The sequence below is a fragment of the Siniperca chuatsi genome, linkage group LG11, assembly GCF_020085105.1.
Source record: "Siniperca chuatsi isolate FFG_IHB_CAS linkage group LG11, ASM2008510v1, whole genome shotgun sequence".
Classification (NCBI taxonomy): Eukaryota; Metazoa; Chordata; class Actinopteri; order Centrarchiformes; family Sinipercidae; genus Siniperca; species Siniperca chuatsi.
This window is the reverse complement of record NC_058052.1, coordinates 22,332,771-22,357,939: the sequence shown is the minus strand read 5'-3', so window position 1 is coordinate 22,357,939 and position 25,169 is coordinate 22,332,771. Positions and strand designations below refer to the sequence as shown.

Here is a 25,169-nt window from a genome sequence, read left to right as displayed (position 1 = left end):
CAATATGACCATCTTTTTTTATCTTATTTTGCTCTATCCACTGCAATGCCATTACAGTAGCTAACATCTCAACTGTATCTGTGATCTGGTGTTATTTCCTTAATGTTTATATTTAAATGCTTATATTTAAATCTAGGACAATAAACACCTGCTGGACTGGAGAATAGAGCTGTAGAAAAACATCTCTGTAACACATAGTCTTTCCGGTGTTACAGCAAAACCTGTGAGCCGTTACATTCTGTCTCTTGAGGGGAAAAGGCTGATGGGTGGTGTAAATACGTGAGGTGAAGGTTTGGAAAAATCAAATTAAGTGCTCGAACTAAAGCCAGAATATGTTTTATCCTGCTCGCTGAATGTTTATTGCAGCTCTACAACATATGGCCAGTACACAGTATTGTGCAATATTGTGCACACTCAGTTAAAGGACCATTAAAGGACCAAAGTCTACACGTGCAAACGCAGAGTTGTGTAAGTCCCTTCCTAATGACCTACAGAGGGCGTACTCTTCTTGTTGTGAAACGTGCTGCGTTCACGTTCTCCTCGTTAGCTTCCCTTTTAGTATTTCGTTCAAGTTCAAAATATGATTTTAAAACACATTTTCAGCGCTTATATAGATAAAATGATTAAAGATCACTTATATTCCTCCGAAAAGTCAATTGTCAGCAAATTCCCTTGCTATCTTGCCCGAAACAGTACGAAAGTACGATGTTTCGGGTCGACTTGAAAGCAGCAAACACGACTACTCTCCATTCGCCGGCAGTGTTATGTAATTTACCTGTCATGGCTGCCCCCATCGCGCTCATTCAAGGGGCCAGCAGAGGACTGGGGCTTGAATTCTGCAAACATATCTTGAAAAGCAAAACCCCCGCTGCCGTTATAGCGACATGCCGAAACCCGGATGGAGCGGCCGAGCTGCGGGGCCTGGCCGGCCAACACCCGGGCAGACTGACGGTCCTCAGGCTGGACGTGAACCGGGAGGAGGACATCCGCGGAGCTGCGGATCGGGTTAAGGACAGCTTCGGTCGGCTGGATCTGATCGTCAACTCCTCGGCGATGCTTCACCCCTCCGGAAAAGGAGAGACCAGCCTGAGAGATGTTTCTGCTCAGGTAGGCTCGGCAAAGCATGGTGTTATGACAGTTTGAGCTGCTCTCTCAGCATGAAAAGTAGGCTAGAATAAAAGTGAGGTATGACTCTGCCTGCTGGGATGTGTACTAACGTTAAATGTGCCACAATTAGTACATTAAGTTTACATTTAGGCAGCTTATTCTGTCAAGTTAGTCAGCTTAAACTGTCAGGTTTTGTAATGGCTGAGGACCCACAACAGTGATTTCCAAAGGGGTCCTTGGAGTCTCGACAGGTCATTGTAGTGTCAGTCCTGATCCCCGTTCCAAACTCCGTTAAGAAATTCTATGACTTTAAATTGACCTTACTTATTAGTAAACGTACACACTTGGTGAGACACCATTATCTCATCATTATCTGTGGAAGAAAAAACGTGTCGCTTTTATAAGTGACTTAACTTATTGAGTAATTCATTTAGTTTCCCCCATCATTTCATCTTTGTCCATTCATGCACTTATTCATCCATATCCCGTGGAAATAATTAGAGAAGAACATGAGGAGGAACATTTGATTACTTAACACACCCATTCGTGCATTCATTTGTCTCCTAGAGCTCCACCAAATACCCACCGCATATGTTAATTGATTAAACCATTGATCTGTATTGATTGACTTATTTCGCCTTTCAGGGCATCATTTCCACCTTGACGACCAACACAGTGGGTCCTCTTGTCATGGCCAAGTATTTTGCCCCCCTCCTTCAGAAGGGTGGAGGTGGTTTCGGTCAACAGCCTGCAGAGAAAGCCAAACAGCACAGTGGCATCATCGTCAACATCACCGCCAAAGTGGGATCCATTGGCGACAACGGTAGGTATTGTGTTGCTGGTGGTTCAGGAACACTTGTTTAAAATATCTGTACACACAACATGTAGACTACGCCACTGCGAGGTCAGGGCAAGTTGAGGGAAAATGGGTACATCAAAAAAATTATTCTAACCCTCAATTAGAAAAGAAGTATTTCCCTTCTAACATCTGTGGTCATGTATGCATGCTAATGTAGTATGGTTGGATTCATTTGTGTTCCTCTGTGTTTTTCTCTCTCCACCACTGTCCCCTCCTCTCAGGTCTTGGTGGTTGGTACAGCTACAGAATGTCTAAAGCAGCTCTAAACATGGCTACCAGGAACCTGTCTATAGAGCTGGGCCGCAGTCGACCCAAGGTAGGTTTGAGGACTACCATAAAATACCATAAACAAATGAGACTATAGTGGAGACAATCGGTAGCCTCTATTTCTCCTCCAAGACCAGCAGAGAAAACGTGTTGGGAAATGGCTGGATGATGCCCTTACTCATGCATATATACCCATGGTCGTTGGCTGATGAACTTGTTTCTGATTTCCCCAGGTGGTGTGTGTGTCCTTACATCCAGGAACAGTCAACACAGACCTCTCACGGCCATATCACAGGAATGTGCCAAAAGACAAGTTGTTCGGTCCCGATCGCTCTGTGAACTGTCTGATGAGCATCATAGACACACTGAATATTGAAAAGACTGGCAAGGCGTACAACTGGGATGGGACTGAACTTCCATGGTAGACTCAATAAATGCACAAGGAAAGAGAATAATTTACTCACCTCTATTCTTGATGTTACATCTCTCTGCAATAAGCTGGACTTTATACTGAAAAGTATAAGCTAGTGCTGTACAGGAGGTTCCTGGTGGAGTCACAGTCTAAACAGTCCAAGAGAAACTTCTTCCACTACCTCACAACCAGCCAAAGTGCTTAAATCACCTCTAACACTTAACAAATAATAATGCCATCACATAAAGGCCTTCTGTGCCCTTAAGAGTTGACGCAATTGTAACTATACTAATTATCTCATGTAGTGTGCAGAGGGCACATTTTGGTGGTAGAAATAGTGTAATACTATCATAGTAATTTTTTTGCAGTATCAGCTAAAGCTAAAGGGTAGGTAATGTATTTCAGAAGCATTATTAATTATATTTGTTGAAATTCTCTTTACATCCAACAGCAAACAATAAATTAAATGCTCTGAAACATTTTTGTAAAAAACAAATCCGGTACCTGTGGCTGTCACAGGCCTGTAATAAGCCCATCCAATTATTTCATTCATCAATTGGTGTCCTACCTGCCTGCGCGCACTCTGCCGGTGCACTCATTACGCATGAAAATGTATTTTGGAGGGAGGCCTGAAGGGAGGGGGTGGGATTTTTCTGTTGGATACTTTCAAAATCTAGCTGTCTCTTAGTTTCTCCAACACTACCTACCTTAGCTTTAATATCACCAAGTGGTTTATGTTACAGGAATAGTTTGACATTTGGGGAGATAACACTCACTTTCTCGCCGAGAGATAGATCTAACTCAGCAAGAAAGCATTTATTAATAAAAGCCCATTTCCCAAAATGTCTAACTATTCCTTTAAGTGTGATGTCTAAAAACAATTTCAGGTATTCTTTGTTGTGTTTCATAGCTTATTGTTGAATAAAATCAGTGTGTCATGACATTAGACTGCTGAATTATGTGTCACAACATCAAATCATCACAATGTGGTTTCACTGAAACATTCTAAACAATAATATTAAATCATTGCCCAAGACTTAACAGAGTTATTTGGGCAACATTTATTTCTGTTTGTGCAGCACGTGTGTGGGTTAGAGGTACATTGCAGTGATATGGCCAAGATGTTTGATCAGTTACAATGGGTCTTTAATGTTTTCCAACTGGTTTTCACACCGTTTTTCCCTTGGTATAAAAGGGGGTATTGCATTTACACCTTGAAAGTTTTTGTCACATCCTCAGTCACAACGCTGAGGAAAAAGCATTGCATCTGTACATTTTAAAGCAGTCTCTGGATGACAGAGGATAACAGTGATGCAGAGCCATTTCACTGTTGGAAATAGGCCCTTTTATTTGACAAAAGAAAGGGAAATGACTTACATTTCCTTTCTGAAACCATGAAATATATATTTTTTTCTTGTAAACAGGAGCTTTGAGAAATAAACCTGCTGCACCGTATGTATATGTGTGTTTATGTTTGTGCAGGCCTTGTTTACAGAAGAAGACAGAAGAGACCGAAAGCACAGTGGGCTGTCACTAACTGGCTGGGTAATAATTGAATGACTCAATCCTGTGATGGGATTTCTGTACGTTGACCTGATTCTTACCAAGTCTAGGTAACCAGGTTAATGTATTAGACTATATAAGACAACCATATGGTGCTAAAAGTTAAATAATATTCAAAATTTTATAAAGGAGACTGACCTTTGCTCTACCTTAGAAGGCAGCCCACTTATTCAATTATTGTAAAAATGAATAGGCTCTTGGTACAACACAGTTAATTACATTTAACCAGAAGATGGCAGCATTTCAGGACTCCATTAGTGCTCTTTGGTATCCACAATCATTGCTTTCTCTTAAGCAAGGTAGTGACTGTATGGAAAAGATGGCCTTTGTTTATCTATTGTAGTATGATGGTCTTCATTACAGTATATATTCCAATAATTAATGGTGTTTGATGTAGTGGCAATAGTGATATCATAACATACAATAATATTTCCGTATTGCTCCACTTGTGACTTTAAATTTATAGGGAAGATGTTACATTAAACATTATGGTGTATTTGAAAACTGAGATTTAAATCAGGAATGAATTGCCAAGAAAGAAAGAAAGAAAGGAATGTCTTATCTTCTTAATGGTTGTAGTGATTGTTTTCCTTTTATCAAGCAGGGTGTTGTTGTTTGACCTTTGTATCTTGACTGAACTGTGCTTGCTATCCAATGCTGTTTGATATCAGGTCTCTCTTAAATAATATCATCTTGGGTCTCTTAAAACAAATCTCAATCTCAATGTGACTATACCTGTTAATTAAAAGACTATTTCTTGGCTATGTTATTACATTTTATTTCCTTTAAAGTCTGGTCAAAATCTCTGAAGGGAGACCTGTTCACAGACATCCCAGATTATACACAAATCAGATACAACCATTTAAAATGTTCTGCAGGATAACAAAAGGCTTGTTATCAGAGGCAATTCCTGAAATTTCTTTCAGGGATTTCCATTGACATTTTTATAATTGGCTGTGCTTTTTCATGCAACTACAGGGTTACTACAGTTCATTTTCGTGACGAACATATTGACTGGCAGCTTTGTGCACACATCATGCGTGGAGAGGACTGCGGGGAATGAGGATGACAGCGAACAGCGACTTTTATAAATAAAGCGCCCACAGCTGCACGGACTGGTACTGTGTGTCTTTTAGACTTTGTTTAATGTTCCAGCTGGGAGCAACCGCGGTTCATTGCAGTACTGTATGCAACACAGGACGAGTCCTCTCTTGCATTTCTTTGTGTGTGTGTATAATTAGTGTATAATTACAGTGCAATTTTACTGCAGAGAGGAGAGAAAACCGGTCAGAGGAGAGAAAACCGGTCGGAGGAGGTGAACGGGTTCGGGCCTCGACTGGAGGAGCTGGTGTGACGTAGCCGTCCACCAACACATAGACACACACACCGGCTGCTGCTGCGCCTGCCAGAATCCCAATGTGGGGAAATGACCGCGAGTGACCTCAAAGGAAACACTGTGTTTTAGCGACTGCTTGCATTTACATCGTATACTACATTAAAGTAAAATTTACGTGAAATTTTAGCTTGATACTTTAAAATACGTTACATTACGGAAAAGGATAAGGTTAGCTGGTCGCGCGACTGTCTCACTAGCTTGCAAGCAGCGGGGCTAACATTAGCTAGCTAAGCTAAAGTAGCCCGGTTTCTCATTGCTAGCGGTCGGGGTTTTACATTTTTTTCTCCTGCAGATGCTAAGCTAAGCTAGGCTAGGCTAGGTTAGCTGCTGCCATGGATAAAGCAAAGTCAATGATGGACAAGAAAGGAGGGTCGGGACCCTTTCATGTCAACAACGGACAGAGCCAGAGGGGGTTCAACGGCCCCGTCGCTGTGGCCGCTAACGGCAGCTGTTGCAGCAGCAATTCATTCGGCTCGAGCAACGGACCCAACAGCAGCACGTTTGAGAACATGCATCTTCTGCACCGCGGGGACGATGCGGAGTGCTACGGGTCCCCGGCCAAGAGGTGCAGGCTACGGAGGAGGACGGAGTCGGTGAGACGGAGCAGACCTCGTAAGTGCCAACCAGCTTGGGGAAAACCAAGTTTGTTAGCTACTATCGTTAAATTGTGTATATTGTCTGACATGATTTTTCCGATGGTGGAAGCGGTGGCGTGATGTTTGTGTGACAAATAAATCGGGTAACTGCAATCTCCACTGTGCAATACCGATCAGCCGGGGTTTGCACAATACCGTGTTGCAATGAGAGAGCAACAACCTCTGACACCCCGCGTACATTCTCCTTTCACTGCCTTTTTATTAACTGTTATTATAGATTCGTGGTTAATGTGTGTTTCAGATCACAATCATGTCCCTTCAGGTCTCCTCCTTTTGATCAGATTAGGTGGTACTTGTCTCTGACAGATCTGTCCAATCTTCAAGCCTGCCGTCGTCAGGGAGACCCCCTCTTGTTTGTATGAACCCTCAGGTTGCATTTGGTGCGCTGTGATTGGTCGGTTCCCGGTGGTGAAAAAGCTCCTGATAAGTGGGCTTGGCTTGCGTCAGCCAATCAACATCCGACTCTTGTCTTCTGAAGGCAGGGTGAATCGGCCGGGAGCCCGCCCCCTTATTTATCAAGTATTTCGGATGATTTGAGTGAAGATCATCCAGGAAAACTTTGCCGTTTTTGCGCAGAATGTAGAAAAGTGTCGTTTTCTTCGCTGTGTGAAGTTTCATTAAATATCCAAGACTGACTGAGGCCTTCTAAGCGTTAATCCTACAACATTGTTTAATATCGTTTTCTTTTTAATTGTTGGGTTTTTTTGTATGCACCTGTGAGTTGATATTTTGCCTCACTATGAAGCTTATAAGTGAAAAGAAACCTGGTAAGTGTGAGTTGGTTTGTGTCTCATTGTATTGAGAAGGCATAGGTATTAAAATAATTGAAATATCTTTAATCATGTTTTTCTTTAAGTGAGGTTAAGTCTCACTTTATACCATGGTGTTAGGCTATGAAAACAAATCATTCAAGTCTCTTTTTTTCCTAAATACATTATCTTCATAGATTAATGTTTCAATCAGAATGGTTAATGAGAATGTTGCACATTTGAAAAATGATTTAAAAAAGTGCTAAAAATGCTGTTTAAAGTCATGCTTTTGCAGACAGCTGTTTGCTGTCCATAGCAGGTAATTTCAGCTGTAACTTCCTTACAGCTCCTTTACAGGGCTGTTCAGTCAAAGCCCCAAGGTTTGTTGTGGCTTAGTGTAGCTGTCATGGTTAAACTTGTTATCATTTTCAGAATTGTTTGCAGAAACGGTAGCTGCAAGTTTAGGCCCCTTGTTGCTATGTCATCTAGTCAGCATTCCTTACATCTATCAGTAATTGTGTTAGGGAGAGACAGAGAGAGAGAAGGGGCGAGGACATCATTTATAGTTTCTGCTTTCAAGGAAATTTTCATGTCACCTGTGAGAAGCCTGCATCTTGCAGCATTAATCAGAAGCAGGGATGGCCAATAGTCCAATATTGTCTTTTACTGTTTCGCCATATGATCTTGTAATGGCAGAATTCTAATATTGAGATATTGTGGCTAATCATTCTAATGTAAAAATTCGTAACACGTTAAGCTTCTGCCTTAGATACAAAAGATTAGACATATTTTTGAAAACTATAAGAGTTTATTCAGCAAATCATACAATGGGACGAGCATCAGTTGAACCTTTTACTGTGTAAGTATGGATGCTTAAGTAAATATAGCAACATCAGTTTTGTGATACTGTTGTGGGATTTACTGCTATATCAACTGCACCCAGCTGTTCTTTTATTATGTGACTCCAACTACAAGGTTTTGTGAGTATTTTTGAATATTTATTTTAAAGGACTTTTTAGGCTACATTATTTATAATTTGGCTAAGTGTTTGTTTACCACCAGCATACACATTACCCACATCTTTTGCTTGCTGTTCTGCTTTAACTGATGATCACATTAGTAAATAAGGTGACTAGCACGTAAATTCTCTGTTCCAATCATGTAAGGCTGCAAATCATTTCACAGATACTCTTGTTCAAGCACCATGCAGTACCATTTCTGTTCTTGTTCCCTCGATTGATGGATCCATAGAAGTCAGCCTGTAAAAATGTGCAACCCTTTAGTATTACAGAGCAACATTAAAATCAGTAGTTTGCAATGGAAATGCATTAAATGTTAACTTAAGCACTGGCTATCTCCTTTCCCTAGTTTTGCTATTTGTGGTTTCTTCTTTGAAAATAAAATCAAACACAGCAAGGTAAAACAGAATCACCATGTTCAAGTTCAAGAACTTATTTTGGTGGTAAAGACATGTTGGCAGTTTATTAGACACACCGCTGTAGATGTACTGTGGATTCTGTATCTGTGAGTGAGATGAGATATTTCATTTGTAAGTTGCACTCAAGTGCTAAATAAACCAGTCAGAAAACAGGAAAATCATCATGAGAAAACTCCACCATACACAAAATTGACATTATTTTCATCTAGCATAATGTGGTCTTTACTGGTGTGATTATGGATGGACAAATTCCTCAAGAAGTGTGATGTTGCAATGAACAGACAGCTGATAACGCATTGATTCTTTGCTGTGGTTTGCTGTGATGCTTAGTGGCCTGAGAAAGAAAGGCCCTACACCAGAATTGGCCCAGATTACGTAATTAAGGGGACATCTCATCAGTAAACTGAAATGTCCAGTCAGAGCCTCTGCTTTATGGCTCAGTTATCCTTTTATGGAGGCCAGCCGTCCTGATAAACCAGGATAACCCTCTAAGCTTTTCCCCACCGAGGGCCGACTCTGGAATGCATTCCCCTCGGGGATGTGATTTTTCACTTTTGTCCACAGATTTTTTTTCTACTCAGGGATTGAGGTGGTTTAGGATCAAGGTTACTTTTGGGTAACGCTGCCTGCAGTACCCCTTGTTTACACCAGAAGCAACTTGGCAGCAATTTTCGTTGACTTTCTTCTGGAACAGAATTGCCTTTATTTTAACCAACTGGCTCATTCTCCAGTTCGATCACGTGTGACAGGGCTGAAGTTTCTTTTTATACTTCATATCTTTTTTCAGCATGTGCAAATTAACTTTCCATTTAAAAACCCCTGATGAGATTTTGTCACCTGTTTTCATACAGTTGTTTTAACCAGACAATAACTACTTTATCCTTTCATTCTCTACCTCAAAAAACACTACTTGTATGAGGTCACTTAGGGAAATGTGCAGTGTTTTCATCACAGAGCAAAAGCCATGAAAATAAGAAGTATGAAGACAGGAAATGTGCGAACATCCCAGTAATTATAATTTCCTAGATTTGGTTGTATACCACAGAGGTTGTGTAGTAATCAATTGAGCATGGCATTTGTGTGCTTTATTTCATGCTTAATGCACAGGTTTGCTTAATGTTTTTGTGTGTGCATTTCTATAACCCTTTGTGTCATACCTTAATCCCCCCGTTTAACCGAAGCTGGGTTTTGGACATTTTTGGCACATACTGTTAAAGTCATACTGTATGTGGTCTTAGGGGTTTGGTCAGTAGTGTGCAGAATAGGTAGGTGAGCAATCAAGTTGAGCTTGGCAGCCCAGCACCAGGAAGTCATTACAACGATAACAGTGGAAGAATGTGGAGGAAACTTTCTCTTTTACCCCACCAACTTCCTACACAGTACGCCTGTTTTTTGTGTCCTGAACAGGTGTTGTAGAACGCTGCTTGTGTCTGTGAGACACATGGCTTTGAAGGAGGCATGTTGCACCATCACATCTGCTGTGTGGGGTCACCTTTAAAATACAAACAGAAAGATCAGCAGTATTGGTAGGCTATATCATTATCATTATACAATATTTAGAGGGGTTGCAGTAACAGAGTTGCTCCCAACAAAACTAATTTGATAAAGATATACATAGAAACACCACTGGAAAGCGTACAATTCAGATCGTATCATAGTGCAACAGCACTGTTTTACATACAGTATTAGCAGCAGCACTAATATGTTTTATTCACAATGCCAACAGTTGTTTTTGACCGAGTTTCTCAAGAAATCCGAATGTGCTGAATAGTCACATTGACGCACAGCCTGCAATGTTTATGTTTGGTCTCAGTTTTCAAGAAATTTTAACTTATGACCCAGTGTTTTGACTGAAATTCACATTTTGTCAAAGATAACAGGGTGTTATGAGGTAGGAAGACAGGAAAAAAAACATACTTTGAATCTCAATAGGTAGAGATTTCATAGTGACACAAGTGTTGAGACTAGGCTTTGGCTGCTGATACAAGGTGGTTTTTGTGGGGTGGGGCTGGAGGGGTAAGTTTGATTGGCAGTGCTCCTAGAAAATGAAAATAGGGTCTGCTGTCCAGTTTAGCTATTGAGAATCACAGAAAAGTCATAGAATTTAATATCAGGACCTAAGTTGATGTTTCTTGTTTAAATCAGGTGGTGACTTTTTAAGAGGAGAACCTTTAATTCAGGGCAATGGCACACCCAGTTTCTAGCTGGTTTGGGTCAATGGTTACAGCCTGAGTGTGTGTGTGTGTGTGTGTGTGTGTGTGTGTGTGTGTGTGTGTGTGTGTGTGTGTGTGTGTGTGTGTGTGTGTGTGTGTGCGCGTGTTAATTTAGTAACAGAATGACACCCATACAAATATACAGGTTTGACAAAAAGGTTAGGTCAATGTTCTACCACTGTGTGTTGCAGATGGATCGTGAATAGGGTGTGCTAACAAGTTTCACTAAGTGTTTAGGTGATTTGGGAAGGGTGTGTGAGTGTGTGTCACAGATCATGTAAATCAAGATGAGGGGAATTGTTCGATCTTTGTCACACCCGAAAACCAACAGAAACTCTTCCTTCTAGCTGAAACTGTGCACAAACCCTCATCTGTTTAGTATTTCTAAAAAAACAATAAAGACTTCTGTCCTCGTGTTCTGTCTTTCTCTTCTATCTGATGTGTTATTTTACTAGACAGAGTAGGAAAGATAGCACCCAAATTGTCTGTTTTGCTAGATATGAAAATCTCATTACCTAAAGCTTAGTGATCTGCTTGTTAACTTGCCTGTGTGGATTTGCAGACTGAGATTCATTCAGATACAGCGTTTATTATTAGTAGTAGGTAAACCTAGTAGCAGTTGTAGCTGCAGTGCTAATGCTAGTAGTAGGTATTAATGTATTTGATACAGCAGTCGTATTGTATAAAGTGGGCCTAGTGGTTGTTGTAGCAGTAATGATTGTAATTGATATAGTATGTGTACCAAGAGTATGACTTGTAGAAGAATAAGTTGAGGGAGCGGTAGTATAGGGCTGCAACTAATGATTGTTTTTGTTATCAATTAATGTGATTCTTTAAAATCTTTGGATTTTGGACTGTTGGTTGGACAAAGCCTTATGATGAAGTTACCTTGGGCTTTAGGGAATTGTGATGGCCATTTGTTTACTATTTTCTGATATCTTATAGACCAAACGATTTATGGATTAATTGCAAAAATAATTCCCGTTGAATTTATAATGAAAATAATAGTATAATAATAGTTGCAGCCCTAATTTAGTTTGCTAGCACATAAGACAAAGAACAATAGCAAGTACTCACAATGGGGAACCTGGAACAAGGGAATAATGGCATTTCTGCTTGAAAAATAACTAATTGAAATAGTTGCTGATCGATTTTCTGTTAATTGACTAATCATATCAGGTCTACTGTAGTGACTAGTACTTAAAGATGTAGTAATAAAAGCAATTGTAGTGGAGGTAGTGATAGCTATAGTACTGTGAGTAGTAGCTGTAGTAGCATTGTCATAATAATCAGAATCGTATGTTAGTTAAGCTAAGGAGATGCACAGAGAAGTTGGTGGACAGTAATAGTGAAACATTGAATCAGTGATAAGAATAACAGAGGACAAAACTTCCTGTGATGTTACGCTCGCTTTGTAATGAGTGTATGTTATTGTATCAACTGTATACACACAGTGTTCAGTTGGCCGCTGCTATATGTTCTTGTCTTATCACACAAGCGTGCTGTGCAAGTGTTGTTCTTGTCCTGTGCTCTCTACGCAATGTAGGAACACACGTACACACACACACACACACACACACACACACACACACACACACACACACACACACACACACACACACACACACACCAAGCCTCTCTCTGAAACCTGAGATTAAAGGTTAAGCAATAGGACATTTAATAGAAACGGTTGCTGCCGATAATCCCTGAGGTCATGTTGGAAATCTGAACAGTAAGCATGGTGTAAAAAATATATTTATGAGGACTTCTAGACTTTGTAATTCAAGTCAGACTGTGCACACACACATACACACTACACTGTATCTACTACATGGGAAGTGCAAGGTAGAGGTGCGTTAGGCCAGAGACCTTTCACCTACATGGACACAAATCATCCCCCCGACCCTGCTCCTTGTCACACTGACCTTTGGCTGAACACAGTGTGTGTGCGCATGACATGTGTGTCTGTTTTTTTTAATAGAAACCCTGGATAAGTGGGCACCTTTGAGGAATATAGGACACACGCAGGAAAGGGGGGAAATTTGATTTTGTTTTAAATTTACACAATAGTTCCTCGGTTTTCGTAGAAGATATATGTGTAAATTTAGCTACAGGGCTTCAGTGAATAAATGGAAGAAATAATGTAGGCCAGTTCATTGTACTTCCTTGATGTCTTTTCAGTCAGTACTGCCATGTTTCTTGACATTACTGACAGCCAGGTGACAGCGAAGCAGTAATGTTCCCTCTGGTATCAATTTTGTTGTCAGTGTTTGTTGTTATTCTACTGCACAAGGGAATGCAGTCAACAAATGTCAAGTAGACTAATGACAAAGCCTGACAAATTACTTAGTAGATTCAGAAGTGACGCCTGTGGTTCAAATACAAGCTCAAATCTAAGAGTGATTGTCATTCATTAGGACTCAGCAATGCAGGTTACATAAAGATGGTTGCTGTCATTCTCTGTAATTCTGTAAAACTTGTATCCATTGAGCTCCATTGTTGCACAGTATTAAAAGAAATAGAGAAACCTCCATATAGCAGTCTACCTCTTTGCCTTGCAATGAATGGCGTTTACACTTCTGTTATCTGAAACCACAAGCACGCATTGATGCTATAAGGAAATGTTCAGGCTGTAAATGAACATTTGATGAGCACACGTCTCCTTGTGGGCGGAGAAACAGACTGAGGACAAAACAATCACACATTATTCCGGAAATACATTTTTCATCAAGTGGACACTTTGGCACAGCAAATGTTGACCTGTCTTGACTCAGGAAGGTTTTACAATGGACATTGGTCTGTCCATCATCCCACACTTTGGCTTTACAGTCTTCCAGATCTCTGATTTTCATACGGACACATAATTGGCTGGTGGGAAAAGATTAACTTTGTTCTGTCAATTTGATTGGCTTCTTGGGGTGCACATTTCCAGTGCTGGGGGCGTCCTGGTGGCCTAGGGTTTTAGGACTCTGATCATGAAATCGCAACATTTTAATCACAATTTTTTTCACTTTTTTCTTGTTCAACCAAATACAACAAACAAAGGAGCTCTTCTTCTTGCTGTCATGAGGTCGCCATCTTGTTTCCTAGTGTGCATGTGTGGAACGCAGCTGCGTACGCAGACCCCAGTGTAGTAGTATGTACAGAAGCCTGTTGACGTCCGCTGACCGCGTGCACGGCTGTCCATGTCCGTATTGTATGTCTGAATAAATCTTAATTCCGTAATACCGTAAATCATCACATAGACACGTGAGTTTTTGATGGCAATTTTTGGGCTCTTAAGCAAAGGGTTAGGGTTCATTCTCAAGGCTTTAAAAGTTAGTTACTTGGTCAGGGTTGGGGTAAAGGTTGTGTATGTTTGTCTTCAACTAACAAAAGGTCAATATGTTTGTCTGAATGTCTTATATGAATATGAATGTCTTCTGTCATTTAGGCTATTTTCAAAGTGGTAGCAGTGATTTATTGGAATATTTTGACATTTCAGTTTGTCTGTAATTGGTCATTGATTAAGTATGTGATAAAGTATATTTATCTTCCTTCCGCAACTGAATAGATGTCTTCCTTATTAGTACTGGTTTCGGTGTAGCATTTTAGTGTCGCATGGCCTAGTAAATACAATTTGAGGAGTTTCTACTATGACAAAATTTAATTCTAGGAATGGAAACAGAAAACATGCACACACACGTGTGTTTTTGGCTGAGGCTGTGGAGGAAAATGTGATTGTCACTTGAGGCAGACACCGTCATGTACCTTGGCTGGCCTCTAACAGTGTTACTTTTGCTTGCAGCGATACCTTTCATCATATCAGGGAGGGAGATCAAATTTCCGTTTCCAATGTTTCACAATTCTGCTTTAGCTTTGTTGCTTGTTATACATTTTTACCTCTTATGGCTTCAAAGTAGGGCTTGGCGATGTGGCCTAAAAATAAAATGTTTCTGCTAATGTTACCTGCTTTTTAGCAGGTGTTTTAGGGCTGGCGCTGTATTGTGCAACCTTCAGTGCCACACACGTCTCCCACTCGACTGCATGCCTCTGTTTGAGATGCTGAAATAAATTAGTCGTGCTGCTGCTTTTATTTGCCACAGACTTTACATAAACTTTACAGCGGACAGTGGTTTACTCAAGGTCGGACGCTGCAAAACCGAACCTCTTCCAGACAACTGAGGAGACAGTGCCTTTTTTTGGAACAAACCCCTCACTTTTATTAGTGCATGCTGCCATGTTGATATTTTACATGTGTCTGAAGAGAGCTCTACTTCAAGGGTGAAGCAGCTGACCCTCAATAAAGAATTCTGTTGTGTGAAACTAATGTGTATTACACAAGTTTTCCCTCATTTACACACATTGTAATAAAAAATAAAAAAGAGAGTAAAAGGAAATATCATTATCAAGCTCCCTGTCTGTCCAGTAGTTGGTTCGAGTAATGTATCTGAGATTAAAGTTGTCACAAGTGGAAAATAAAATAAGATAGTTTAGTTGAAACTATTCATAGCATAAAAACACACAGAAAAATCAAGGTGCTGTTAAAGAATATATTTTCAAAGGTATGTTAGCAACAAAAACAATTCACAGAAATGAATTTTCCAGAGCGGGCACTGCAAAATCTATGCTTCTTAGTTCATGTTTACAGATGTTAGAGCAGGTCAGTAGGTGAGAGGGGACAGAAACAAAAAGTAAACCAAACAATAAAGGAGGTGATAGGTGACTCCTGCTAAAAGTAACCAAACACCAACTACTTAATAGTAATTGTTGTAGCATCAGCAGGTAACAGTAGCAGCATTGGTGGCGCTAGTAATCATACAGCTGGTTTCAGTAACTGAGTACTACAGGTTTCAATGACACAGAGCACAAAATACCTTGATCACCTACCTGAACATATAATCAGTTCAATACAACATCACCACAAACTATGATGCAATTTCAACAAAAAATGCTCATTATGAGTTGATGTTTCTGGCAGGGATAATGTATTAGATTTTATTTTGTTGTCAGGTGTTCTGTAAATTACAATGTAAACCTTCAAGAAAAGAACAGCAAAATTGGTGTAATTTTTAACTGATGGCAGCCAAATCATGTTGTCTAGGACTAGTTTAATAGACAAGATGCTGTCACACAGTCACTGTTCTAAATCATTACAAACAGAATCATATCACACATGATATGATTCACAATAAACACTAGATTGAGGGTTGTTAAAGTTCAGTCTAGCACTTGAAGCTTGTAACTTGCTGCTCTTACAGTATATGCCATCACTACCTATCCTAATGACTATAAAATGGACAGATTTTTAATTCTACCTTACTCTATTTGGAGAGCAGAGCCAGTTAAGTATGTATACGCTTACATTGCTAACACCATGAGAATATAACAAAAACATACAATACATGTTTAGATGTGCTTCACGACCTGAAATCCCAAGGTCAAATTTGATGGCTCTAATCTGAAGTGGACTTTGCCTCAATAAGCCAGACAGAATCATTCTGATCCCTTCAACAGTCTGTTGTGAAATAGTCACATCTCCTGATCATCATGCCAGGGCAATGCTGAGGGCACAGAGAGGCCCAGGATAGGTTAACCAGTCTTATGCAGACTGTTAGGGCCCACAGCTCTGGTATGCTGATAAATCCAAAAGTTAAATGTTTCACAAATGTTTAACCAGTCAGGAAGACTTTATACAAAAAAAACTCCCATATAATCTCCAAAGATCTCAGAGTGTTGCTTATCTGTTTGAATCCGTTAGTCAATTGGCCCAAAATTCACCTATTTTGATACTTGTTTCTTACTTGTGAGGATTAGCTGCTTTTCTTTGTCTTATGTGACAGTAAACTTAACTAAACTTAACTGTTTAAAACATAGCGAAGCCCATTTGGACCACGATTTATTTCCACAATTTTCCATGACACTGTTTCACCAGAATTTTTTCTAGTTGTTTCACTGTAGAGATACCTCTAGCTTTCTCCCCTTAATTTGGATGTGCAGTACTGCCTTAACAGACCATCGAACGTCAAGACACACAGATGGACATGTTTGAACATGTTGATGTTTATTCTGTTTTTGTATAGGGCTGGATGAAAAAACAAATTTGTTGAATTCCCAACATTGTGAATCTCTTACTGACTTACATTTGCGTGCATCGCAAGTTTCAATTACAAAATCTTATTACCAACTATTGGTTAGACATCATAACAGGCATCTAACCAGACATTCAGTGAGCCGAAGTCCAGTCCAAAAGTCCAGAATCTTGAACTGCTTGCTCTGTAATTATTACAAACGTTAGCCAGCACAAGAAAGGAAATCTCATGCACTGATGTATCAAGTAGATACTCCTTATTATATTTATCATTATCGTCATTTAAATTTTAGATCATATTGTCCATCCCAAGCTTTTTAACATCTCATAATAAATCAAATCAATCAATAAAGAAACATCCTTCAGGAGTTTTTGTGATTTTATCAATTACCCATATGAGCAGTTTTTTACGATTAAGGCTGTTTATATGTGAAGTACCATGGTTTGCAGTGTCTTGGTGGCCCAGTGGGCTCGCCCATCATGATGCACTAAATATTTGGATTCAACACAGTTGAACTTTTGTTGAATGCAGCTGCTTTCCACAACACCACCACCACCAACAACAACAACATGTTTTATTGAACACTGGTTGGTGAAAATGACACTGTTGTTCCTTGTCGTTCTTTTCTTACCCCTGTATTGTGCAACAAATATAGAGGCCATAGAAGCCCTTCTGATTTGACCCTCAGTAACCTCATTGTCTCAACATGACTGTTATCTGTTAAGATCACACTCAACAAACATTTGCTTCACTGAGTGTTAAACCAGATCTTTTGTATTTGTTGAACAGCCAATGTAAATAGAAATGGCTCAGTGCTGGTGGCTTCTAAAAATAGCAACATATGCACAGCTAGAATAGAAAAGAGCCTTCTGCCAAAAGAAAATACATTTAATGTGGGTAGTTTTTATGGTTTAGTTTGTACTGATAGCATTTTATTTTCTAAGATTGTATTGTTAAATTCTATGTTACATGTTTTGTGTCTGACTTTTAACATTTTGCGACCATTTTGGAAACAAGTGGTCTCACTTTGACATATAATCTTTGGGATGCAGTGTGTTTTTGTTGATCCACAAATAAACCACATCAAATCCAGGCTTTTATCAAGTCAAGGCAACCCCACTGTTTCTCTTCATGATCACATTTTTCAAGGCAAAAAAATTAAGTTCACTGTCACCATCCTGAAATTGCAGCATTTATTTAGTTTATCTTATATTCTGGCAACTCAAATTGCTCAATTCCATCGATGTTCAATTTCATATAATTATATAATCTTTAGGGCTGCAACTAACAATGATTATCTTTATCGATTAATCTGCAGATTATACTCTCGATTAATCGTTTATTTTCTCCAAAATGTAAAAAAAAATGTGATTCCTTCGAGGTCAAGGTGACGTCTTCAAATTGCTTGTTTTGTCTGACTAACTGTCCAAAACCCAAAGATCATTTTAGAATGATGTAAAACAGCAAATCATCACAATGGAAAAGGGGGAACTAGTGAATGTCATTTTTGCTTGAAAAATTACTGAAACTACTAATCGATTATAGATGGTTGCAGATTAATTTTCTGTCTATCGATTAATCAACTAATCGTTTCAGCTCTAATTATCACACAAATAAAGCCTATTGAACTGAATTAAAAAACTAACAAAGGCTGATGTACCTCTGAGTTAAATGTAGTATCTTGCTTTGCAGTGCATTAAAAACGTCTTGCAGTATCAGTTCTCTTCCATCCATGCCAGTAAATCTTCCTTGAATTTAATTAAATTGATCGAGACAAGAAGCAAACAAAAAGATGGGAAGAGGAGCAGGAGAGAATGAGAAAGGAAAAGAAAATAGGAAACTGAAGGAGTAAGAAAGGACAATAAGTAGTGAAAAGGGAAGAAACCAAATGGGAGAGAGTGATGCAGTTGGTGTAGACAGAGAGGTGGAGATGGAGAAAGAACAAAGAAAGATAGATAGATGGTGTGTATGAGAATGCGATAGAGGCTGAGAGATGGAGAGGAAAAGCTAAGTGAAAGAGAAAATAGGAGGCAGAAGAGTGTGTGAGAGACAGAAAAGAGGAGATGATGTCTGTTTCCATGGCTACCATGGCTCTTGTTGCGCTGTGGTGTTGTTTTTTATTTTTTTTCTAGGTGGTTGTGCTGGAAGATTATTTTTTTTCTGTTGAACTCAGTGTTCTACCCAACCAAATATCTAGACAAGACTGTTTCCTCTCTCGACTCCTGTACTACTCTCTGTGGAGCAGTGTTATCCGTCCCACTAATACTGCTTTCATACAACAGATGGATGTAGGACGCGGGTCTACTGAACACGTCTGAAAACATCTACTTTCTTTGCAACTTTAAAGATGTTGATTATTGGCATCAGTCAAATCCTGGGTTTTGTCATTTTGATCTGTATTATGTTTTGTTTTTAAATGTAAAGACGTTAATTACAATTTTCTTCTCTCCAGCCTTCCCCTGGTTTGGTATGGACATCGGTGGCACCTTGGTCAAGTTGGTGTACTTTGAGCCAGTCGATATAACTGCAGAGGAAGAACAGGAGGAAGTGGAAAACCTCAAGTCCATTCGCCGCTACCTCACCTCAAACGTGGCTTATGGTATGTCTACCCACACACGGTGGTCACACCCACATACTGGTATCTGTATCTAAGATAGGGAAAGTCAGGTCAAGCACACTTTACAAGAAGATACCAGGATATACTTGTGTGTATACTAGTGTGTGTAACTAATGTAATGCATGAGATTGTTCAGTTATAGAAACCAGATTATTCACATCTACATTCAACTGGTACCACTTTATTTGGATAATGCTTACAGAGAGTATTTGGAACATTTCAACAGCTTATTAGTTGAGATTCAACAATTCAACAGTTTCACAAATCAAACCGTTTTCTGAAATTACACCGCTGTGGTTAAGGTTTGGTTAGGTATAGGCACAAAAAGCATCTTGGTTAGCGTATGTCCATGAATTGTCATATATACTATTATATTGATAATCTGTTAAACATCTACAGACAAAGCGAAACATTTGAAATGTTACAAATACTCTATAAACTATATGTAGGCGGACTATCCAAATACATTGTTACCCAATTCCTAAATCGACATGAGTCGGCCCAGAATCTATCCTATATTGTAAAAATTGTTCTTCCCTCATTCAGGTAAAACAGGCGTCCGTGACGTCCACCTGGAGCTGAGGAACCTGACCATGTGTGGCAGGACGGGGAACCTGCACTTCATCCGCTTCCCAACACAGGCCATGCCCCGTTTCATCCAGATGGGTCGCGACAAGAACTTCTCCAGCCTGCACACAACACTCTGCGCCACCGGAGGCGGAGCGTACAAGTTCGAGAATGACTTCAGAACGGTCAGTGTATGGCTAGAGAAAATGTCTGATTAGCGTTAAGTCAAAAATGTCAAAATCTGAATCTTTCTCACTGCGAACATTTGGTTACTGATAGAGCTGCAGCTCTATCAACGATTAGTTGATTAATTAGTTGATCCATGGAAAATTAATCTGCAACTATTTTGATGATTGATTAATCATAAATCATGCATCATTTTAAACAAGACGTTTAATGACATCACTTTGAGCTCAAGAAAATTACAACAGGCATATTTCACGGTTTTCTATTGCCCAAAGATTAACTGAGAAAATAATCGGCACATTAATCAATATCGAAAAATAATCTGTAATTTCAGCTCCAGTTACTGATCATGCTAACTAGGCCATGAAAACACTTGTGTCACATTTACAGTATATAGAATTAAAGTTTTCACCAGTTGTAATCTGATTTGAGCAGAAATTTCTCTCTGCCTTGATGTGTTTGCAGTTGATTGAGGCTATCCATACATTTCTGCATTTTCTGGTGATTTTTAAATCCTTGAACATCACTTGAAGTGCCTTTGATATCCGGCTGTCTCAGTGTTTACCTGAGTTCATTGACCCCTTGTGCAGTGCAGTAGGATCAATGGACTCTCCCTGGGCACTGCAGCATGAACTGAGCTGAACCAAGACCTTGCGCACACTTGAGTCTTTAAGTACTTTGAAAATCATTTTAGCTTCATAAAACTGACACATCGATGCTTCCAAGGAATGTGATAATCTTTTACTTTAAATCATCTTGAACAGTTAAAACCCCTTTGACAGCCAAAATAGTGTCCTCTCAATATTTTAACCCTCCTCCATTTGTGCTGCAGATGGCCGACCTGGAGCTGCTGAAGCTTGACGAGCTGGACTGCCTGATCCACGGCCTGCTGTACGCCGACCGGGTGGGCTTCAATGGACACCCAGAGTGCTACTACTTCCAGAACCCATCAGACACCCAGAGCTGCGTGAAGAAGCCCTGCACCCTGGACAACCCCTTCCCCATGCTGCTGGTCAACATCGGCTCCGGGGTCTCCATACTGGCCGTGTACTCTGAGAACAACTACAAACGGGTGACTGGGACCAGGTGAGGAGGAAAAAATGATCTGGTGAACATAATACAATTTTGCATTAAGTTTGTTTTAGTTGGTTCAGTATCATATTTCAACTCCAAATTCATTCAGATCAAAGCATTATGATTCTTACGTAAAACAAGTGTTTTTCCCCCTCTGGAGAAAGGCAGACTATATGTAAATGACTCGAACGACAGGTCTGGACCACTCGTAAATTCACCTAAGGTGAAATCACTCGTATCTGCCACTTTAAGAACAAATATATTCGTATGAGTGGTTCTTGCATGAGGCCCAGTGACAAAAAAGCTAAATCTGGTTAAGAATTAAGAATGTTAATGTTGGGAAACGGGGCCTAGTGAAAAGGGAGGGAAGCAGCCTTTTCACAGGTATATTTTGCATAATGTTATCATTATACATATATTGGCCAAAGTGAATTCAAAACTCAAAAACAATAATAAAGACTAAACTAGTTTGTTACACTAAAGTCCACCGTAAGCCCTAAAGTTTGAACTTGAAGTTGTTTTGCATGAATTGTTGTTGTTTTGCATGTGCGAAAGGTGAAGATGGCTGAATACTTTTTATAGCCTCAGTAGATCTGCCAGATAGGCCAGAATCAGTTGTTTGAATTCCATCCATTCTGTATCTACGATCACCTTGTGTACCTTAGTACTTGTGTAACAGTAGGACTAGATTGCAATTAGATAGTGAACTGCTGAAAACAGTGGGAAAATAAAATAAAGTCTCTCCCAGACAGAACATACAAGTTATTTTACATATACATTTACATTTTATGTAACATTTGTACGAGCCTCCTCATGATCTGTCACAACTTAGTTCACCCATTAAACTAGTCGAGCCAACCACAGCTCAGTCAGTCAGTCAGTCAGTCAGTCAGCCAGTGTGTGTGTGTGTGTGTGTGTGTGTGTGTGTGTGTGTGTGTTCATGTACATAAGCGCTGTCATAATAAACCACCGGCCATTTGTTACTTCTTTATTCTATAAATGGCAAGTGCGTCTCATTGCTGCTGCTCACCATGACCTCTGTGTGTGTGTGTGTGTGTGTGTGTGTGTGTGTGTGTGTGTGTGTGTGTGTGTGTGTGTGTGTGTGTGTGTGTGTGTGAGGCTTCCATTTCAATCTTTCACACTGCTCCAGGAAGAGGAAAACATGAGCAAACCAAACTTAGATGTTGTGGGTGTGAATAGTGAGGTCAAGTCAACGGATTGGTGTTAAGTGTGTGTGTCTGGTTTGATTTTTAATCTTTTCTGTAGACTCACATTTACAATTTTTGTGTGAATGCCTTTCATCCTGTTTATTCCCTCTCCTTATCTTTTTATTTCTTTTACATAATCATTTCTTTTCCCTTATCCATCCACCCAGATGTATATTTTCGAGTGTATTTGCATCACATTTTACAGTTGAAGCCAACAGCGGGAGACGTTTATTCTGCTGGCTGCTTATAAAACTCATGATACAAGAATTAAAACTTGTCCAGAGGTTAGAGGTCTGGTCTGCATTTCCCAAACAGAACTCCTGTGACACTTGAATGGTGACGTAAGAGATTTTAGAGCTGAGGACAGAAGTAGATGGAAACTTTATGTAGTAAAGAAAACTATTGCATATTCATTTCAGACAGCAAACAATAACATCTTCAGTACCATTTGTTTTCTCTCTCCTCACCTCTCCTATTGCCTCTTTCTTTTTCCACATTTATTCCCTTCTTCCCCATCTACTCCTTCCTCTCTTCTTCATTCCCCTCTTTTAACTTTCTCTCTTTCCTTTCACACTTTTCACACCTCATGCCTCTCGCCTCTTATTTTAACTCTTCATATCTTATTCACTTCCTTCTCCAACCTCATCATTTTCTTTTTTTTCCTCCTCTTTACCTCTGTTATTGTCTCCTTCACACTCTTACCTCCTGCTTTATCCTCTTTCTCTCTTACTTTCAGTCTGGGAGGTGGTACATTCCTGGGCCTTTGCTGTCTGCTGACGGGCTGCGAGACGTTTGAGGAGGCGTTGGAAATGGCCAGCAAGGGCGACTCTACCAACGTGGACAAACTAGTGAAAGATATCTACGGAGGAGACTACGAGCGCTTTGGCTTACAGGGCTCCGCTGTCGCATCCAGGTGAGTGTGATGAGGGCTTAGTCACCTGAAGGTCCACAACGTTGCCACAGTTCACTTCATCAAGAAACTTAATCCTCTGAATGCTAAATGCATCAAGGGCCATTAATGAAAAGTTTGTGATTATACTGGGAAACTCGCAGGCCTGTAGTATGTGATGATGAAGAATGAACTCTTTGTGCACCATTAAGAGCAAATCCTTTCTAAAGTCAAAGCATCCCGCCTGTCAGTATATTGATGAAATCAGTGTCCTTGTCAATAGTTTCTTTCTAACATTAAAACCCTCTTGAATCACAGCTTTTGAAATTCTTGTGCGTAAATTGGGGTTGGCCCTTAAACATCAATGACTCAAATCACAAGTCGAGTTGAACCACAACATGTCGAATCTTTGCACTTTTTTTTGCTGCGTCATTGTACACAGAGCAATGCGGGATAACGACATGACAGGCTATAAACCTTTGCAAACCTACTCTTGTCACAAAATTACTGTGCTACAAAACACTAACTCTAATGTAAATAGAGAAGAGTGATGTAAACTGAGGGCAGAGCGATGCAGAGCAATGTGACTCGTTTCTGTTGGCTGTTCCGATGCTCTGTGCTTCGGTGCTGTAAGCTAGTGAAGTCGGCTAAATTCCTTTTGAACGAAGAATGTTATTTTTGGGAAGCAGCCTTTTCACAGGTATATTTTGCATAATGCTATCTGTTTGGCCAAAGTGAATTCAAAACTCAAAAACAATAATAAAGACTAAACTAGTTTGTTACACTAAAGTCCACCGTAAGCCCTAAATCAATGAAGTTTGAACTTGAAGTTGTTTTGCATGAATGAAAATGTGCAAAAGGTGAAGATGGCTGAAATCACTGATTTATTTGTTCACATTAATTAGGAAATTGCTCATAATGGTGAGAACATGAGTTATCCAAAATGACTTAGCAGGGTTTAATTTGTGTGTGAATGCAGTGCAGTTTCATGCTCTGTATGAATGTATGGCTGCACAAACACACGCAGACCTAACAGAAATACAAAAGACACACACATACCAGCAAATGGTGTATGAAATAATAGCTGACAGGTAAGCATAAGGTACACACACACTAACTCATTCACACGCTCAGACCTTTACTTGCTAATCTGGGTTTATCATGCATACAGTAAACCTGCAGCTCTGTGTTCAAAGGTTGATCCATAAAACAATGTGAAAAACAGGTTTTATCACAGATTATAATCACTTTTTCTTGTTATGGTGTTCCATTCTGCCATGTATTAAAACAAAACACACTCTACACACACGCACTGACAAACAACCCTTGTTTACTGTTGTTCTGAAGGTTATTGTGACATTTACAGAGGCTCATGTCCTGTGCCTGTTTGTTTTTCTCTTTTTCATTTAATTTGTTAAGGGTTCATCAAACTTGAATAGTACCCACGAGGAAAGACTGTGTGTATATGTTTACATGTAAAATGACAGATGTTGTGTTTCCTATGGTCTGTTTTACAGTTTTGGTCACATGATGGGCAAAGAGAAGCGAGACAGCATCAGTAAGGAAGACCTAGCCAGAGCCACACTGGTCACCATCACTAATAACATAGGATCTATAGCACGGATGTGTGCTGTCAACGAGGTACACATTTACTCGCACGCACGCACGCACGCACGCACGCACACACACACACACACACACACACACACACACACACACACACACACACACACACTGGATCCTGGTCACTATCATCCAACATATCCACAACAGGCATGTGTGGTTTATGTAATACTTCCATACAAACACATGAGTTGAAATACTTATACTAGTCAGCATGACTAATGATATGGGATTTATAGTAGACATACCTCCTGTGTCAGTAACACACATGCCT

General features: G+C 39.8%; 2 protein-coding genes across 5 annotated transcripts in view; both read left to right on the top strand.

Annotated features, from left to right (window-relative positions):
• The first annotated feature begins 242 nt into the window (after positions 1-242).
• zgc:65997 (uncharacterized protein LOC794398 homolog) lies at positions 243-3,586 on the top strand. Its single transcript, XM_044213489.1, has 4 exons — positions 243-1,107; positions 1,753-1,930; positions 2,188-2,282; positions 2,467-3,586. Exons 1-4 carry the CDS (start codon positions 706-708, stop codon positions 2,656-2,658), a joined length of 867 nt encoding a protein of 288 aa, XP_044069424.1. The 5' UTR covers positions 243-705; the 3' UTR covers positions 2,659-3,586.
• Positions 3,587-5,222: 1,636 nt separating this feature from the next.
• pank1a (pantothenate kinase 1a) overlaps positions 5,223-25,169 on the top strand; it is a 28,858-nt gene continuing 8,911 nt past the window's right edge. For 2 of the 4 annotated variants that reach the window (XM_044213667.1, XM_044213666.1), the window contains exons 1-6: positions 5,237-6,216; positions 19,184-19,330; positions 19,895-20,100; positions 20,934-21,187; positions 23,120-23,296; positions 24,790-24,913. In XM_044213667.1, the coding sequence (XP_044069602.1) occupies positions 5,937-6,216; positions 19,184-19,330; positions 19,895-20,100; positions 20,934-21,187; positions 23,120-23,296; positions 24,790-24,913 (1,188 nt within the window). In that variant the 5' untranslated portion in view covers positions 5,237-5,936. Of the gene's footprint in view, positions 6,217-6,781; positions 7,028-19,183; positions 19,331-19,894; positions 20,101-20,933; positions 21,188-23,119; positions 23,297-24,789; positions 24,914-25,169 lie in introns of those variants that run through there. The other 2 variants (XM_044213665.1, XM_044213668.1) reach the window with 2 other exon arrangements.